The 19793-nt window shown below is 42.8% G+C and overlaps 1 protein-coding gene across 4 annotated transcripts in view; it reads left to right on the top strand.

The window, feature by feature from the left end:
• ipo8 (importin 8) overlaps window positions 1–19793 on the top strand; it is a 54930-nt gene that overhangs the window by 11747 nt on the left and 23390 nt on the right. Inside the window, exons 9-18 of one of the 4 annotated variants that reach the window (XM_067254639.1) lie at window positions 6303–6437; window positions 6531–6630; window positions 6825–6901; window positions 7895–8011; window positions 8133–8222; window positions 8533–8698; window positions 8871–9031; window positions 9181–9306; window positions 9397–9472; window positions 9819–9944. In XM_067254639.1, the coding sequence (XP_067110740.1) occupies window positions 6303–6437; window positions 6531–6630; window positions 6825–6901; window positions 7895–8011; window positions 8133–8222; window positions 8533–8698; window positions 8871–9031; window positions 9181–9306; window positions 9397–9472; window positions 9819–9944 (1174 nt within the window). The remainder of the gene's footprint in view (window positions 1–6302; window positions 6438–6530; window positions 6631–6824; window positions 6902–7894; window positions 8012–8132; window positions 8223–8532; window positions 8699–8870; window positions 9032–9180; window positions 9307–9396; window positions 9473–9818; window positions 9945–19793) is intronic. The other 3 variants (XM_067254640.1, XM_067254641.1, XM_067254642.1) reach the window with 3 other exon arrangements.

The following is a 19793-nucleotide window of genomic DNA, read 5'->3' on the forward strand; positions in this document are numbered from 1 at the left end:
TATTTTTATCAACTCTATCCAACAGTTGGCATAGTCCATGTGACCTTGATGTTCGTCATAAAGAAGAGTGCAGTGGCATCTGTTGTGGTCTTGGTTTCCCTACTAATGCTTGGATCCACGGCTCCCATTCTTCCCATGATTGGGTCAGTGAAGATTCTTGTGGTGCCAATTGTAGCCAGTACGCTAGCGGTGGTGTCTGGCTGTGGGGATCTTGTGTTGTTACATTCATTAGTGGACTTAAGACATATTGTAGTTTCTTTTCAACCGTCACTGGTTTGCTGATTCGCTGAGGGATCTTCTTGGAACTCCACTCGCAGGCCGCTTTGGGTACACACAATATTGGCTTTTAATATGCATAGAATGTCTCTTCCTTATAGATTGATGGGAGTGTGTGCTGAGTACAGTAGAGGCGCTACAATAGTTTTTCCTGCAATTTGCATTGTGAGTGGCTCCGTAAGTGGTATCACTTGTGTTTTCCCAGAAAAGCCTACAGTTTGGATGGATGAACTTGAGAGGGGGAGATTGAAGCCATTTCTTCCAATGCATGAGTATGTCGCTCCTGTGTCCACCATGAAGGCATGTTCTTGCCCTTGCACTGTAACTGGTATGGTGGGTTCTTCTCGTGGTTGTAATGAGATAACTGGCGACATTTTTTTCCCCTCAGGCTTCTCTAGGCACCTCTATTGCCAGCCTGCCGCTGGCCCCACAGGCGGATTTGTAGGACATTCTCTTTTGTAATGTCCTTGTTGTCCACATCCCCAGCACGCCGGTGGTCGCTGATTGTCAGTTGGATTGGGGTTGGATTGTGTTTGTCCTTCTTGCTGTGGGGGTGGACCTTGTCCTCCTCTCCCCACGGGGTTTCCCACCACATTGCGAAGGTCCTCCCTTTCCCGTACAGGGTTGATCTGACGAGCCAATATGCACATGGATTGGTGGCAGGGTGAGAGTTGGGGGAAAGACTGGTGCTGCCTGCGCTGGTCCTGGTGGAGCAGGAGGTTGGGGTGGTGGCTGGAACATCACTGGGGCCTGTGTCGGGTTCTCGGGAACCTGAGCCTCTGCTTCCTGTTTTTCTTCTCTGCAGTTATTGACGTGATGGAGTACGTGTTCTGGCCAGTCCATTCTCATCAGGCCTACCACACCGTCTAGACACTTTTGTACATCTTGAATTGCCTTCATCACCATCAGCATAAACAGTCTCTGTGTTGTGTTGTTTGTGTTCCAGGCACTCCCAGTCTCATTACTCCACCTGCATTGAAAAGCATGCAGAACCTTTGATGGACATTCGTCGTCTTTCAGCATTTCGCCATCTTGCTTAGAGGGATCCATCTTCTCTGGGTAGTGTTTCCTTAGCTCTGCCCATACTTGGTTGTGGGGATCTCTGAACCCTACGCTGTCCACTTGGTTTCCGGTCACTTGGTTTCCGGCTGTTGTGCATTTTGGAAAACTTCTTCTGTTATCTGTTTTCCGGCCGTGTGCATTAGCAGAGCCTTTATATCTCCCAGAGCCAGTGTCACCCCTACTGTGCTCTCTTCCAGTGCTGTTATCCATTTGTTAGCTCCATCAGTGAGTGTAGGCAGTCTACCTGCCAGGCCGATCATGTCCATGAACGACCATGGCACGTACAAGGGATCTTGTCCAGGTCCTTTTACCACCAGTGGGCATTGCTGGATCGGATCGTCTAGATCCTCTGTTCCCCTCCCTTCTAGGTGGTCGTTTAGGTTGGATCTTCTCCCCAGTCTTCCACCATCTCTCGCCCAGTGCTGCTCTTGTTCTTCACGTGTGTGTCGCTTGTGATGACTTGAGTGCACGACCCCTCTGTTGCCATGCACTGTGGGGGTTCTTTCATCACTTCGTATTTTCCGTCTATTTCTTGCCATCTGCTGGCGTCTGTGTCCTTCCTTTCTAAACCAACTTAGCACTTCCTTTTCCCTTGTCTTCTTTCAAATCTTTAGATTTGTGGGGCTTTATGTTGACCTCCTCCTCCTCACAGCATGCTAAATCAAAGGATCCTCCTTTCGGCCAAATTGAATTTCGAGCATGCCATTTCTTCATGAACTGTTGAATTCACTTTTTGTTGTCTGGGTGGCGTTTTTTTTTTTTTTTTTTTACCTCCACTGGAGCCGTCACCTGGCTGTGCAAAGCCTTCCCACTGTTTTTTCCTGTGAATGATCCCTGTATAAATGTGTTGTGTTCTGCTGACCAAGGACCTGGGAAACTCTGGTTGGTTGTCCGTTTCCCTGATTTCCTTAATTTCTACAAAATAGCTCATTAGTTGTCCCAGTTAGCTCACTGGAGCTAAGTTGGGGTCCTACACCAGCCTCTTTTGTCTATCGTTTATGGAGGTCTGGTGGTATAATCCCACCTTCCTATCTCCACTTAACCCACTGGGAACAATGGTAATACTGAGTGATGGATGTGTGGCTGGCCTATCCCGTACTACTATTGTGTGCCCTACTGGCACTTTTAACCGGAAGTCGCTAGGATAGTGGCTACTGTGGTCTGCTCCAACCTGGGCCGGACCTGTAGAATAAAGCCAATTGTGTTACTGCTAAGACACGTCAGGGAAGAATTCTCTTCTAGTGCCGAATTTGTGATTTGGTACTCTGCCAAGTTTTCAGCTGAGCGTTCTGTTATTTCTCAGCTTTTGTAAATAAGTGTGTTTTTGTCAAAAATACTTCTGTGTCTGTTTGCATTAATCAAAGTAGAATAAATAAGAAGTAGTGTTTTATCACTGTTGTCTAGTATGCCAATTTATTACTGTAAAGTGTCACACAGTCTACAAAATTGGAACTCTGGGGTCCTTAATGTGTTCATTACTGTAATAACCTTACTTGCTAATATTTTTCTGTGTGTACTTTACAATAATCACAGTCCCCTGATACTTCTGATTGCCGTCAGTATTACACACAATCCCTAGTGCCTCTCTTCCTGTCTCTCTATGGAGCCGCGTCCTTCTCTATACGCACACAAACTTGCTCCTGGTTGTGAAAATAGTCGTTCTCTTGTGGCAGGTGCCACTGCTCTTTTCGCAGAGCCTTCGGTAACTCAAGCACAACTCAGGGAGAAAACAACAAGAAATAGCTAGACACGGAGAGAGGGTGCGAGTGTGTGTGTCTGGGAATGAGTGGGTATGTGTGTGCGTGTGTGCGAATGAGAGTGTGTGGGTGGGTGTGTGTGTGTGTGTGATGAAAGACGTTAATTTAAGTGAGTGTGTCTATAAGTGTTTGTGGATGTATGTGTGTGTGTGTAACTGGGAATGAGTGGGAGTGAGTGTGATTGAGAGCCGTTAATTTGGATGATTGTGTGTAACAGTGTTTGTAGATATGTGTGTGTGTGTGAGTATATGTAACTGGGAATGAGTGGATGTGTGTGTGTGTGTGTGTGGGGGAGAGGAAGAAAGAGAGAGAGACAGAAAGGGTGGGGGGTATTTTGGGAAGGAGAGACAAGACAAAAACAGAGAGGATGTTAATGTGTGTGTTTGTAGTGGGTGGAGGAGTGTGTGTGTGATGAGAATGAGTGTGTTGTGTGTGTGTGTGTGTGTGATGAGACGTTAGTTTAAATGTGTGTAAAAGTGTTTGTGGATGCGTGTGTGTGTGTGTGTGTGTAACTGGGAATGAGTGTGTGTGTGTGTGAGAAGAGGAAAGAGAGACAGAAAGGGTGGGTTTTTTGGGAAGGAGAGACAAGACAAAGACAGAAAGGATGTGGATGTACGTGTTCGAGAGGGAGAGAAAAGATGTGTGTGTGTCTGAGAGGGAGAGAAAGAAAGAGTCTGTGAGAAATGAACCGCTGATGCTTCTGATTATATTAATCACAAGACTTCTCTGATCACTTGTAACTGTTTCTAGCCATCCGCAAATATCAATAGTTCAGAGATATGTTCATTCACAACTTGCACATCCTACAATTTTCGAATGTAAGAAACTCATGAAACGTTGGAGTTGAGCTTTCCATTGGCTTACAAAACTGTTCACTTGTTTTAATCTATAACTATGTGGTTTTCTGTCTGGGGCAGAAGCAGTGTGGCTATTTACTGATAATTTTCGGGCTTCTCTCCCTGATAACCCCACTATTCCCCTGGTTGGAGTGCCAAGGTTATTAGTGGTTCATTTTTCTGTCAAGCCTTACGGGCTCACAGAGATCTACAGGCTTCTCTCTTTTTTTCTTCTGTCTCAGGAGACCATCTATACCACATATCAAAACGAAAGCACACTATATATACACAAACGCAAGCGCTGCGCCGTCAGTGCAAGCCAAATCAAGCCCATAGCAAAAGTTAGACAGACAAGGAACCAGCAGATTATAGTTGAATGTGACATAGCAGTACAAGACATACAAAATACATACAATATGTTTGCATCAAACCTGGGTTTAAGTGCTCTGATAGTTTTATTACTTAAAATAAAAGAAATAGGTTCTTTTGAAGAAGAGATTGTACCAGTTTACCTGGCCTGCATGGGAGGACCCACACCTCGGAAACGCACAGAATTCAGCAGATTTATATATATATATATATATATTAAAAAAAAAATGCTTACCTTATAAATTTGTTTGGCCAAGGCGTGTTCCGAGGTTCTCTCCTCCCACAGGCCCGTGGTGGATCTCTCAAACTTCTCCTGGTTGTAGCTCGCCAATTTGATGAAACAAAAGTTCTGTACGTCTTCAGTCAATTCTCAAGATTTAAAAACAGCACTGGAACTCAGCAGGGTTGATGCAAAGTGTTTTATTGGTTCTCGGGTAACAAAGATTCCCAATAGAATGTGAGCGTGATCCCGGGATCAGACTGAAGTTTTCTCCGGACAATTTAACTTATATAGTCTTCTCCCCATTGTATGTTAATATGCTACGATATTTGTTGGTTACATAGACATTAGGTAATCTTACCAAGCGTCCCTTGTCTCAGGGGATTCAAACCAGGTACTTTCCTACATAGACAATTCTCCCAATTTTGGCGCACTCTGACCTTGAACAGCCAGCTGCACTAGGCTCCTGGGCGAAAGGTCACAAATATGTCTCATAAGTCATAGCTGTGCATCCTGGTCCTTTATGAAAGCATACACATGCTCCTCTCCCCCACTCATCCTTTAATTATTTAAACCTTATATTTTGGGCTTCATGTCTCCTACCATTGTTTAGGGATAACAATAATCAGTCAACAGCTTTGCATCTGGTTTCCAATAATATAGCATGTACTAGAAAAGTGATTACAAGTTTCATTAAATCCATAATCATTACCCATCTTCATAATTACAGCAGTATGATGTTTTTTCTACGACATCATCAGCTGCATCACATCAATCTATAATTCCAGAAATTTGTGCGTCACTGACATCTTACTCAGCGACTGCATCACAGGCACTGTGCCTTATATATAGTTCAAGGAATCTGTGTTTGTGTGTCTCATTGACATCTTAATCACTGACTGCTGTCACGATCCCAGATAGATCCCAGAAAAGGAAGAGGACCCAGACGCAGGGTACACAGTGATGTTTTTATTCTTTTTTTTTTTTCTCAAAAAGGACAAGGCAAAAATCTTAGTCAGACGGAAACAGGTTGGTAATCCACAAGGCAAAAGTATCCAAAGTGCTAGGCAAATGTCGGAGTCACAAAATACAAGGCTAAGCTCTATACACAATCTCAATATTATTTATCTGTAGGCTCAGTACGTTGTTACACAAACAATACCTCACAAATGAAACAAGGGCCCGACTTAATTAGGCAAGCTAACGATTAACAGGTGAAATCAATACAACCAAATGACAGCCCGAACACAGAACCTAAAAACAAAATACTAGACAGTGAAAAACCGAACCCCACACAACTGCATCATCGGAACTGTACACTAGTAAAAATATAATTGGATTTATGAACAAACCAATTGCTAAATCAAGCTAAAATCAATATCATACTTTATTATATTACATGCGTATAATATATTATAACGCAGAAATCCAGCTAGTTAACAAGTTAGAAAACATCAATAAATTACCTATTTATTATTTTAGTATTTAGTAGTTATGCATGGACAAATACTGTACATTTGTCTCAGGACAATATAATTCAAACTTAACAGAACAGGAACATAAACAGTTCCTTGGGCTGAGTAGTATAGTGATTGTCTCCAGTAGTGTGAGAGAAGTCTTGTCTGTACGTAGAAAAAATTGTTAATGTGCTGGAAGTATATTTTATAAGCAACAACAAAATAAAAGTTTACTGTTATTTTAATATTTCACATATATTTAACACCTTGTGAGCTGCTGAATACATTCTCGCTGATGATTCTGTGTGTGTGTGTTGTCACCCAGGTGCTGTTGAAGGTGTTGGACCAGCACAGACAGAAGCAGTATGTAACTCCACACGTCCTACAACAGTCCCTCAGCTACCTGCGTCAGGGACTGTCCCACTCCATCACCTGGAAACACATGAAACCCCACATGCAGGTCTGGCACACACACACACGATACTAATTGAAAAGTAGACTTATTCTAAGCTGAGTGTTGGTTAGCTGAATTGTTTCCTCCTGTTTTCTACAGACCATTTGTCAGGAGGTGATCTTCCCTCTCATGTGCTACAAAGATGAGGATGAGAAACTCTGGCAGGAGGACCCTTATGAGTACATCCGTATGAAGTTCAGTAAGTCATCACAAACTCACAATCAGACAGACAGACAGACAGGCAGGCAAACTAAGAGGATACACAACACCGTTTATCCATTTGTGTGTTTGTAGAGGTAGTGTTACATCTGGTGGTGAATGCCTGGCACGACAAGGAACCACTCTGACATAGTCAGGTGGTTCTGTAGACTGATTGGTCTGTGTGCATTCCAGACTTGTACGATGACCACGCCCTCCCCGCCACAGAGGCCCAGAGTCTCCTGTGCAAAGCCGCCCGCAAGAGGAAGGAGGTGAGGACAGTCCATCTATGAGACGCCCCTGTTAGGACTAAGAACCTACAGTGGTGTGAAAAAGTGATTGCCCCCTACAACCTAATAACTGGTTGGGCCACTCTTAGCAGCAACAACTGCAATCAAGCGTTTGTGATAACTTGCAATGAGTCTTTTACAGCGCTGTGGAGGAATTTTGGCCCACTCATCTTTGCAGAATTGTTGTAATTCAGCCACATTGGAGGGTTTTCGAGCATGAACAGCCTTTTTAAGCCATGCCACAGCATGTCCGGACTTTGACTAGGCCACTCCAAAGTCTTAATTTTGTTTTTCTTCAGCCATTCAGAGGTGGACTTGTTGGTGTGTTTTGGATCATTGTCCTGCTGCAGAACCCAAGTTCGCTTCAGCTTGAGGTCACAAACAGATGGCCGGACATTCTCCTTCAGGATTTTTTGGTAGACAGCAGAATTAATTTATCACAGCAGGTCTTCCAGGTCCTGAAGCAGCAAAACAGCCCCAGACCATCACACTATCCCCACCATATTTTACTGTTGGTATGATGTTGACAAGTGCAAAAAAAGTTTTTGCCTCTTTTTTTTATACTATACCACATAAAATGAGATTGACAAAATATATTTGAAAATCCCTCTGAAAATGTCTAGATATTCCAAGTACAAAGCAGTATGTAAAATTGTGTGGCTTTACATATTATGAGCCAAGAGTTGTCTAGCTTGACGTGTGCTAGATGTCATTTTGAGAAAATCGCTGTTAAACATTGTGTTGGGGGGAAAACAAAAATTCACAATACAAAATTATCTTATATTTTTGGGTTTATTTATGTGGTAAAGTTTCATTCTGATAGAAGAACAGGATTTTATTTTTCCTATTCAACTGTAGTACTTCCCCTTATTTTTTTTGCTAGATGTTCCCCCACTTAAAAAGTCATCCTGTGGCCTTCAAAGGTGATCGGTGAGGGCACCGATCACCTTTGACCTCTGCTCCTTGCTTCAACAGATTCTGCCCCAGATGATGGACTTCTGTCACCAGATCCTGATGGAGCCCACCACTGACCCCCGCAGGAAGGACGGGGGGTTGCACGTCATCGGCTCATTGGCAGAACTCTTGCTGAAGGTTTGTGTGTGTGTGTGTTATCCATTCTCTCCTTTGCCCTTTTCACTATCTACTATCTGTTGTATCCAGCTCTAATAGCTTTTCTCTCTTCTGTTTGTCTCTCTCTCCTGTGTCTCTACAGAAGCGGTTATACAGGGATCAGATGGAGCTGATGTTACAGAACTACGTGTTCCCCCTCCTCAACTCTCCTCTGGGATACCTACGAGCCAGGGTGAGACACCATCAATCTGGCTTTGCATACCTCTCTATCTGTGTATTGTATCTATCTTTCATTTTCTGTCTGTCTGTCTTTCTGTGTGTCGGTCTGGTCAGACGGTCAAACAGGCTCTATAAAAGGAAGCTACTGTTTCTCTTATACAGAGTAACACAATAGGGAGCCCTGTGATGCACTCTGGTGGCAGGAGGACAGCTTTGCAGATCACTAATTTCAAAAGACAATGACAGGACTTAGTTGAGCAGTCGCAATGGTTAAGGCCTAGCCATAGGGTGTGCAGATGAGTAATTTGGTGGGGTGTCCGCAGTCATGCTGGGTGCTGCACTCCTTCAGTCCACTGCGATTCCATGATGAGCTGGTGCTGAGAAACGCGGTGGAGCTGGTCAAGCAGGACCTGATTGCAGACAAGGAGATGCCCGTCAAAGTGGAGGCTGCTATTGCTCTGCAGACACTAGTCAGCAACCAAGAGCAAGGTCTGAGGCTGTACGAGCAGACACACACTTTCTAACACATGCGCACACACACACACACTACTTACATTAGACAGCTAATTGCACATACCAATAGCATCCTTGTATCAAATCTTAGCTACTATCTGGACCAAAACACACACACTAAGTCCCATTCCTCTCTGTGTCTCTGCAGCTAAAGTCTACATCAGGCCCTACATCCGACCCATCATGCAGGAGCTGCTGCACATTGTGAAGGAGACGGAGAACGACGACCTTACCAACGTCATCCAGAAGATGATCTGTGAGTACAACCAGGAAGTGGCCGTCATCGCCGTGGACATGACGCAGAACCTGGTTAGTGTCCTCTAGACCCTGAACCGTGTGTATTTGTTTGCACTCTTATCTGAGTGTGTTTTTGTCTAAAACAGATATATATAAAATATGTGAGGAGAATGAGGTATGTGTGTGGTATGGATATGTATTCTTTGTGTGTGTGTATGCAGGCTGAGATTTTCACGAAGGTGCTACAGAGTGAGGAGTATGAGGAGAGTGAGGACAAGACTGTCATGGCCCTGAGCATTCTCAGCACCATTGACACTATATTGACTGTCATGGAGGACCACAAAGAGGTGAGATATCAGCAGGTGTATTTCTCTCCTCTCTTGATACTGTAGCAGGCTTGCCCCCCCCCCCCCTTTCTCACTCTGTCTCACTCTCAGATTACTCAACAGTTGGAGGGGATCTGTTTGCAGGTCATCGGTCTGGTGTTACAGAAGCCCATCATAGGTATGGCAGGTGTGTGTGCGCGCGTCATTCTGTTTTTGTGTGTCACATATGTCAAGTCCTGAGAGAGATAGAGAGAGACATACAGAGAGACTGCTTGATCAAACCATGACTAATTATTATGTCTGAAGGTGATATGAGGAGGGGGAAGAAGGAAGGAGGGGAAGAGTATGAGGAAGAATTGAAAGAGGCCACAATAGGGGAATTATGCACACACATCTTAATAGCACCTTCTGTCCTTAAGGAAGATTTTTGTGAATCACACAGTTCATTGTCAACCTGTCCAGGCTGTACACAACCTGCACTCTCACGGTCTTATGTAACACTTCAACACCCCGATCCCCACCACCTCCTCCAGAGTTCTATGAGGAGATCCTGTCCCTGGCGTTTGGGCTCACCTGTCAGACCATCTCCCCCCAGATGTGGCAGCTGCTAGGGGTCCTATACGAGGTCTTCCAGCATGACTGCTTCGACTACTTTACAGGTAACACACATACACAACTGAGCAGGGCTCTAGAGTGTGACTAATTTGTACTCATTTTAAAATTTGTACGGCTGCGACTAAAGTTTTTCCTAGGTCGCACCGGTGAACCTAACCTCCTCGCATCCGCTGCCTCTCCACGAACGAAGCGTTTGTTCTCCTTTGACGGAACTCACACTCATGGTTGGATCATATCGTGGTCTAAACCAATCAGAGACAGAGATGGGGCGGGTCTTTGCCTCTGATTGGCTGTGGTCCAGATATTCCTGTAGGCCTGCACTGCTCCGTGCTGTGTGATTGAAATTACGACCTGAGCACCAGAGAATCAGTTATGGCAGACCTGGGCATTGTACAGCCCGCGGACCACAACCGGCCCACGGGCTGTCCCAATCCGGCCTGCGTTAGGTAAATCAAAAAATTTAAATAAATGTGTTGAGCGGTAGTAAATATGTAGTCCTGAAAGACTACAGTGATCAGGCAATTTACATATGTGCGCTTGCGCAACCTCATCGACAGGATAGTTAGCTGTTGGTTCGCCCTCTAAAATGAAAAAACGAAAGGTTGATACAGAATGTAGTTTTTAGCAAGACATGGACTTCTAAGTATCTGTTTACTGAAGTCAAAGCTGTGTTCTTAGTTTGTGGAGAACAGGTCGCTGTTTTGAAGGATTACAATTTGAATCGTCACTAAGGGACTAAAGAAAAAAAACTAACACAGACATAATAAGAAATTGACTGATTCAGTGGGCGCAGGCTGCTGGTGGTTTGCTCATTGAGCTGCAGACCCTGATCATCACCTGTCAGCTGTCCTTCGCATATCCACCTCAGACATTCAGACAGATTTCGATGCACTTGTTCAAGCCCACTGGATTACTCTCACAGAACAAAATGAACTGAAAAAAAGTATTGCTTTTTGTATAAACATACAAAAAGCTAAAAGTTTAACATACTGCAAAACAACTTTTGAGTGTTGTGAAGATTAACTAGTTACAAATAAAATGAAACACTGATGTAATGATCGTTTTTTTTTTTTTACTGTTTATTACTTCTATAGTCTTTTCCTATTTGACCTACACCAACCTTATTTTTCTGATAACCAGTAGAAGCTAATCAAAATATATACTTTACTGCTTTTTACGATGGGAGCAAATGAATAGTGAGCAGGATTAAGTTCAAGTTATCGTTGATGCGGCACTCCCACATATTTAAGGTTTATCATGTGGCCCCTTGTAAAAATGTATTGCCCACCCCTAAGTTACGGAGCTGGGCCATGGAGCTAACCCATAGAGCTAGGATTTTGATGTTAGGGAGAGTGTGACAGGTGTTGGCCATCTGAAGGGCATGCGACAGCAAGGGGGGACTCGCTATGAGCCATGAAATGTTAGGTCTCAGTTCAGGTAAGCAATTTTAAACAGTAGCACTTTCTATTTTGATGTTTTATTTTGCTTAAAATGTTTTTATTTGGCAGCTCAGTGAAACACTTAAAATATTTTATTTTTTATATACAGTATAATTGTGCTTCAAATAAAAAAAGTATTTACCTACACCTTATTCTTGTCAAGATCATTTACATAATATATATGAATGTATATGGAGCGTGATAAAAAAGTGACTTTGAAATTGTGGCGACGCAAGGAAAAATTTGGGTGCACCTAAATTTTGTGCTGGTGCACCTAAAGTTAGACGCACCAGTGCAACCAAGGCAAAAAGTTAGTCTGGAGCCCTGCTGAGGTTGGTGTTTGGTGAAGCTGGGCATAAAGTATTTGACTTTATTGAAAGGACTGCCCCTTGAGATGTAGAATCTAATTTTCAAAACACAAATACAAAATTATAGTATACATGCAGACTAAACAGTTTTACATAACATACATTTCCAATACACACAGCTCGCTCATCCTGTCCTACCCACACCCCCAGACCTCAGCTATTGTACAAGAAAGATTCGTTATCATGACCCGGATAATAAATTAATTCAATATCATCAGCATAAAGAGCAATTGAAGCATAACTCAGTCAAGTATGTACAAACTAGAGAGGGTACAATTTGGGTGTGCTTGCTTGCGTTGGTTGCAGATGGGTCTGTTTATGAACTGTAATTTTTACATTAATTCATTCATTACAAACCCCCTTTGAAACAAGCTGAACCCCCTTTGAAACAAGCTATTCTCACAACGTTGTCACCGGCAGTATTTCAGATGGAAGCGCGATTCAAACAGTACCATCTCCTAACTGAAAATATGCCCCCAAAAACGTAAATAAGCTTGACATTTATTTAGGGGGAAATGGCTTATTCAAAAGAAGTTTGCTGGAAGCGATCATTGTCAGTAACAAATTCCAAATGCGACCATTTGGTAAATTGAGCTACGAGCAAGCTAGCTGCTGCTGTTGCTAGCCAAACTTCACTGAGAGGATTGTTTGAATGTGCTGGATGTGAAAAACGTTTCTTTTGACAAAGTTTAGCCTGTGGCATTGAAAAACAGCGACGCACCACACAAACTTGAGTTTAAATTACTTACTGTACATGCAAGTCTTGAATTGCTTAAATGTATGATGCTGCTAGTACACCATGGCACGATACGATAGTGTGCAACAGTCTAGCCAGCCTAGCACATCTATGCACGTCGTATCTATGCGTCGTTGCTAATGTGTGCTGACGTTGTGACCTAGGCTAGCACTGAGTTCCCTTTGTGCACACAAGGCACTTTTTGCCACAGAAACATTGTAAGGTCCTAAACCGTGAAACGGAACGTAAATAAAAATACAAGCAACGCAATCGCTAACAAGACGAACCTTTTGACACCGGCGTTGTCTATGTAGTCCAAATATTGAGGGATCTTTAGGGGTGGGAAAATAAATAATAATAAATATATATGAAACAGAACAATGGTTGTGCTCGTCGAAGGCTTGAGCACACCCAATAAATATATGAGAGAGAACAATGGTTGTGCTCGCAGGAAAGGCCTTGAGTACACCCAACAAACACATTTGAAGGAAGCCTGGTCCTAACCCAAAGACTTATATATTAATAGACACAGCTAGATATTTCTTCCAAGATGGCTTCCCCATTCATTTCTATGAAAAGTGCTCAGTGGCGCAGTGAGGCAAGCAAGAGCGCGAAATGGACCGCGTCATCTTTCCAGACCGACTCATCCGGTCTTGCGCAGAAGCTTGTTCCTAGCTCCGAAACTCGTGCATGCTTGCAACTAGCTGTACACGTCATACTTTGCGACAACCAGTTGCGAGCTTGTGGGCTACAGCTAAGGCATTGCAGAAAACTGTCAGAATGTGTTACAAGTCCGATCAAAAAGCAGATACATGTGAACTTTACGAAAATCAATACTATTTGTACTGTAGTATTATAAGTGCAGGGCCTATACTTTGTTCTTTTTGCTTCGTGTTTTTAGTTTGACTGCTTAAGTATTGTGTCGGATTAAAGAAACTGTAAACTTGAATATCTGGCTCCGTCGTTGTTCTAGCTCGGCAAAGCAAGCTAAATGAAGCCTATACCTATGTTGCTATTATAATGATGATGAGTGTTGCTTACTATTACTAGCTTATTGTTAATGCCATCGTTGTGATGTTAATTGACATAAAGTTCTAACAATATAACGACCATAACAATATTGTAGTTATCAGACATGATTTATTCATCTTCGTCTTTGCTCCAGAATAACATGTCAACAATCTATAATTATGCTGTAACATGCCACTGTGACGGTATGTAACAGACTTAACCACGCTCCGTCACAACAAGGTGTCGTTCGCCACTCGCTGGTCTTACATTTACATTTAGTCATTTTAGCAGACGCTCTTATCCAGAGCGACTTACAGTAAGTACAGGGACATTCCCCCCGAAGCAACTAGGGTGAAGTGCCTTGCCCAAGGACACAACGTCAATTGACACAGCCGGGAATGGAACTGGCAACCTTCAGATTACTAGCCCGACTCCCTCACCACTCAGCCACCTGACTACCTGGTCTTGAACGCACAACCTCTGACTTGCCAAGCGCGACCACTACCAACTACGCCAAAGAAAAGCTAGCTATTCGTTGATGCGGATGGCCTGTTACATACCTGAGGAGTGAGTTTCACAGGTTCACACCCGTTACACAACGATATTATAACTAATTAGGCTATAATTACATTTGTCATGCCATGAGCATAATAGCGTTCATTACAAAATGGTTAAATCTGCTTTAAAATAACGGAAATAAAATCTACAAACAACCGTCATGTATGTATGCAACCATTTGTAAAACTTTCTACAATAAAGGTAGGCAACTGTAGATTATCAAGTCCTTTCTCCTTGTTCTCATTCAGCTCAGGTAAATCAGCTGATGATGTTGATGCGGATGTTCCCTTTTGTGCTCGTCCCCTGTTCGTATCCGCGAGCACGTTTCCAGGCAACTTTTCTTGACGTAAGCAAATAAATGGGGTGCTAGTTTACCCATTTCGGATTGGTTTCAAATTTAGCAAAAATCAGGAAAATTATTCTATGAAAAAGCTAGTTGTATGAGCCAGGTTCGAGAATCGAACAAAAATTATTGGCGGAGATGGATTTAGATATGTTTACTTGAGTTAATAGAATAAAAACGACCGGACGAGGCGGGTAGCAAATCGGAAATACAATACCACCTATACATCCACCGGGGCCGTTGCCTCAAGCCGAGAGGGGGGGGTCTGTCCTAACCAGACCCTCGTACATTTAATTTGTACAGAGGGTCTGGGATCGCTCCATTGACAAGCGTTAACTTTCTTGAAGGCGGGTATTTTATGTCTGCTGTTTCCTAAGTAAAAAATTGCTTGTTATGGGGATCAAAATTTACTATATTGATCCTCTGTTAAATTGCCTTACCAGAACAAATATCTTCAAATTTAGTCTAACCTAGTTCATAACAGAAGTCATTACATGCACAATGGTTGAGCCAGTTGTCATAATTGTAGGTCTAATTCACCATACATTGTTGTACGTTTGCAATGTGCTAGCAGTTTTTACATCAGTAAACACATACATTTATGTAACAATTCAGGGATCTAGGCTATATATCTGAAAGTATATCCACTTTATGTTGTCGTTCTGTTTGCTAGCCAGCCCCTTTGAAAGCAGCTGAATATCAGTTGTAAAAGCGAATTTCCCTAATTTCCTTGCTTAGTTTCATTTCATTGCGAATGCCTTTGGGTGCAGGGCCGGGGTGAGTAATCGGGAGAATCGGGAGAGTTCCCGGTGGGCCGCTTCACTATTGGGCCGGTGGGCCGCTTCACTTTTGGGCTGGTCGAGGATTTTTTTTTGTTGACATTTGTCACGTTAGTCTATCTTCTCTTAAAGTAGGCTACACACGTTCTGCATTCTGACACCTCAGCCTCTGCATGGGTTGTACCATGTGAGGGAGTTCTCCCCTTCCAAATAGAGTTGGTTGGGTCCATAGCCCGTCTTTTCCAAAAAGTTTTCTCAGATCGGCTACCGATAGCTGGGACGGGCGGCGCTACCGTAACGATAGATGGATTGGGGCCGGAGTGATGGCATCACTAGACAAGGTTTTACTAATTGAAAAACGTCTGTTTATTTTACATAAAGCAAAAAAAATATTTTGCGCTCAAATAATGGCCAAAAATGTTCGCTCGCGCACAGTGCGCGCATTAAGTGTAGAAGTCCCTATCTTGCATCACATCAAACCCATAAGTCCTAGGTTGGGGCAAAGCTCCGAATGTTTACAACGTCTGGCTCCGGCCTGATTAACACTCGGATCGTTAAGCAGTCTCAAAAATTGTATCAATATAAAGGATTATACGATCTCTTTCTGTAATCATGGTACCCCCCAGAAAGGTTCACTGCACCCCCAGTCAAAGCAGGCTGCATCCGGCCCTGTTTGGTATACAAAAAAAAGGGCCGGTCTTGGGCCTGAAACTCCCGGGCTGAAAAGTGGCCCCACTCCGGCCCTGTTTGGGTGTGTCTATTACCGAACACTTTACGAAGTACACTGCAATACAGTGCACTGCAATACAGTGCACTTACATCTGTAGTGCACTCCATCGCTGATTAGTGCTTTCTCAAATGGAACACTTACGTTAACCACTTGGCAGAGGTGACGGACGCAAATCTGCTCGTGGCATTCGCGAATCTAAGGCGGAAGTGACAGACTCAAATCTGCTCGCGAGTCATTTCGTCCCCCATTATTTTAGAAATGAAATGAAAAGCTGCCGAAAGCGCTCCTCCTCTTCCGCTACGTAGCCAATATGGTGCCCGTTTAGGGCGAGTAGTGTCCATTGTTGTACACTGCATTTTTTGACCGTTTGCAGTGCGCCATCCAGGTACTTTCAGTGCCCTGAATTCTGCTGGTTCTGTCAGTGTAAGCGCCTTAAGCACTGAAAGTGAGTGCTCGGAAGTGCACAAGTGCTCGGTAGTAGACACAGCCTTTGTTAATCGCATTAGTTCAATCGCAGTTGGTTACTTAGGCAGTTTTGATATCAGTAAACACATTTATGTAAAAAAATTCACTGATGCTGTAAGCCTTATTTTTCAAGACAAGTTTGTTATTATGAAACCAGTTTTGGACCTAATTAAAATAGGACTGTAAAGAATTCTGGATTTGTAATATGTCAGAGTTAGAAGTGTAAATAAGTGTCATCAGCATCAAAATGAACCTTACAATTTGAGTATATTTGAAGTAGGTTATTAATATAAATAGAAAAAAGAAGTGGTGTACGGACTCATTTGTTCAACAACTAGTTGAAAGGGGTCTTTGTATGACCGAAGAAAATAGCATAACAGGGTCAGTTCAAGGGTGTATATTAAACAAAACACAAAACTAAGTTGACTGTTATGCAGATAGTCAAACCAGAGGAGAGCATTTTGATGTAAACCAATAGAATGAAACGTATCAAAGAAAAGATAATGATCAACCATATCAAAAGTCTTGTAAACATCGCTAAAAAATTGCACCCTTGAGTTGGCCTCTATCAAGTGTTTGGAACACATCACTAGTGAAGTTTGGAAGAACTAAATTGTGTATTAATACATTTTTAACCAGATTGAAAAGGAGATAAAATATTGGAACAGATTGATTGAATATTGGAACAAATTATTCACATGAAATGGGTCTCCATCTATTGAAAAGGGGTAACTGGCACATTTCCATTGGGGGAATTTAACAGTTTAATTTTAATAAATCTGCAAGAGCATACAGTATTACAAAGTTTACAAATTTGGTTTCCAAACCGTTTCTACCAGCACTACAACTTTATTTCAACTCAAATGAAAAACATCAGTAGACAAGATTTGTCTAAATAAAAATGAACAAGTTTGAAGAATAGTATGTTGTTTATGGAGCTTTTTATTTTATTGAGAATAGGGTTACATTAATTACCAAACATTCTATGGTTATGAGAAAAGCTATCTAAATAGTAATTAGATTCAGCATTCCATGTTTTGTGCTTACATAAATTCTTTAAGAATCTATAGGTTTACCAGTCCGCATAATCTTGAGACGAACGATATTTGGCCCAGGTTTTATCCCTTTGCTTGAAAAGGTTAATACAATGTTAGCTGATCCAGCTATGTCTACCTTTAATATTTTTCATGGGAGCATGTATATATTTTGTGTATCCGTTCAGTGTTTCCCACACATACACTAATTCGTGGCGGTGCGCAACAGAATCAACACCGGCCGCCACATATTGCGTTTTGGTATTCTTTTTAAAGATCCTGTAAAGTGGAATTAAAAAAGAGTTTCAAGTTCACCACACCACAGACTAATGTATTATTAACTACCCATCCAAACTCGAATGAAAAAAAACACCAAGTATGTTAAATCAGGCTTTGAAATCGTAATAAAATCAGCAGTCTTCTCTGTTCGAGACTGGGGGGGCGTGTCGCCTGAAGGAGCTGAAGCTCGGCCCCCTCGCTGGAAGGCGCCGCCTCTCTCAAGTAAGCTACCTACGACCCAAATAATGAACGCTACGTCAAGCCGAACAAAACAGTATAGAATTAGAATGTATTTGTTCAATGAGTGAAACATACAGAAGCATATAAATGAAATATTCCCCTGAGCTGTAACACAGGAGTAAAAATTTACAGCAGAGACAGCAGACAGTGAGCTCTCCAACCACTTCTAGCACATTAGCTAGGTTACCGTTTCACCAAAATACCATCATTCTACAGCGAGTAGCCTAATATCAAGTTAGCGGTTTGCACTAATTATAGCAGAGATACCTCTGGAAAGGTTATCTATTATAATTATAACAAGCACACAGAACTGAGTGATGAACTGCTGGCGGCGGTGGATGGTCCAGGTGTGATCGGAGGATGAACAGCCGGGGGGGCAATGCTCGGTACGGTTCCGCACTGCAAGAGAAGCCGTGTGTTGGTGAACCCTGTCTGTATCTGGTTCATGTTAAAACTGTCCGCCGTGAAATGGTCAGTGGCGCTGAGGCGGCTGTTGGAGTTTATCCGAAGCTTTCCATGAGCGTGGGTCTTCACAAAATCTATCCACCTATTTTTCCTTTCATTATCAACAGGGAACTTAAATGGCGTTGCAGCGCAGCTGGAGTTCAGTTGCGGGTGGTGGGAGACATCCTAAAGCTAGCTAGCTAGCTGATGTAAGCTACAATAACAGTACAGCAGGAGGAGCCATTCAGTGATCTAACGTAGATGGGGCGAAATGACATAGATAGGGCATTTTTTGGCTCCGCCCATTAAAACCTGATCTGAAAACGGAAGAGAAACTGTTCTTCGGTCTAACTCCACATTTCAGTGCGACAAAGTTTTAGCGCTTTGCACATACTTTCAGGAACTCATTTCACACGTATATAATGTACTTAGAAGCAAAACATGGAATTTACTTTACAGGATCTTAAACATTTTGTTTACGCTATTTAAAACACGCAGCGTATTCGTTCAGATGCATTTCCTTTCCCTGCTCTCTCTCCGTCTCTCGGTCTCTCGGTCACTCACGCGTCTCTCTCACATACAGACACACAGTCACAACGTCAGCACACGTTAGCAACGACGCATAGATATGCCGTTCTAGACAGACAGCGATATCAGCGAGCCCTCAGCATTAGTACCATAGCTTAAAGTCTAGGAAAGTTGAGGTTACTTTTTGCTAGGTACCTAATAACATGTCTTAATCTGCTAGACAAGTGGGTTCCTCTTTGTTCTTTTGGTGAGCAATCTCACGTGCCCTACTTACCGGCGTCATGGAGCCAACCAGCTAAATAGTTATTTAGCAATAGCATTGCTACATACCTACAGCTGGCAGCAGAAAGACAGGGTCAGGGAGAGAAAGATATTCGTTAGGCATTGAAGACTAGGAGAGGAGGACAGCATCCAACATGCTGCTGTGAGAGAGCCAGCTGAAGCAATAGGTGAGGTGGACAATCAGATGTAGGAACAGGCAGGTAAGAAAGAGGAGTCAGGTGGCTGAGCGGTCAGGGAATCGGGCTAGTAATCTGAAGGTTGCCAGTTCGATTCCAGGCCGTGCTAAATGACGTTGTGTCCCTGGGCAAGGCACTTCACGGGGGAAACATCTGAAGTGAAGTGCCTTGCCCCCCAGAGGCAAGGCACTTCACCCTACTTGCCTCGGGGGGAATGTCCCTGTACTTACTGTAAGTCGCTCTGGATAAGAGCGTCTGCTAAATGACAATGTAAATGTAAGAAAGCAGGTCTCAGGATAAGGGAACACATTTCTATTCTTCCGTTTCTGGCAAATATGACTTGAATGGGGTGTGAATTTTGTATAGGGTGTTAAATGTGTGTATTTTGGGTTGGGCGTGTGATTAATTTTTTATTAATATTATTTAATATAATAAAGTAATGTGTAACGAATTATTAATGAAGGAATTATTTTGAACCCCC

Source organism: Osmerus mordax, chromosome 17 (assembly GCF_038355195.1).
Source record: "Osmerus mordax isolate fOsmMor3 chromosome 17, fOsmMor3.pri, whole genome shotgun sequence".
Classification (NCBI taxonomy): domain Eukaryota; kingdom Metazoa; phylum Chordata; class Actinopteri; order Osmeriformes; family Osmeridae; genus Osmerus; species Osmerus mordax.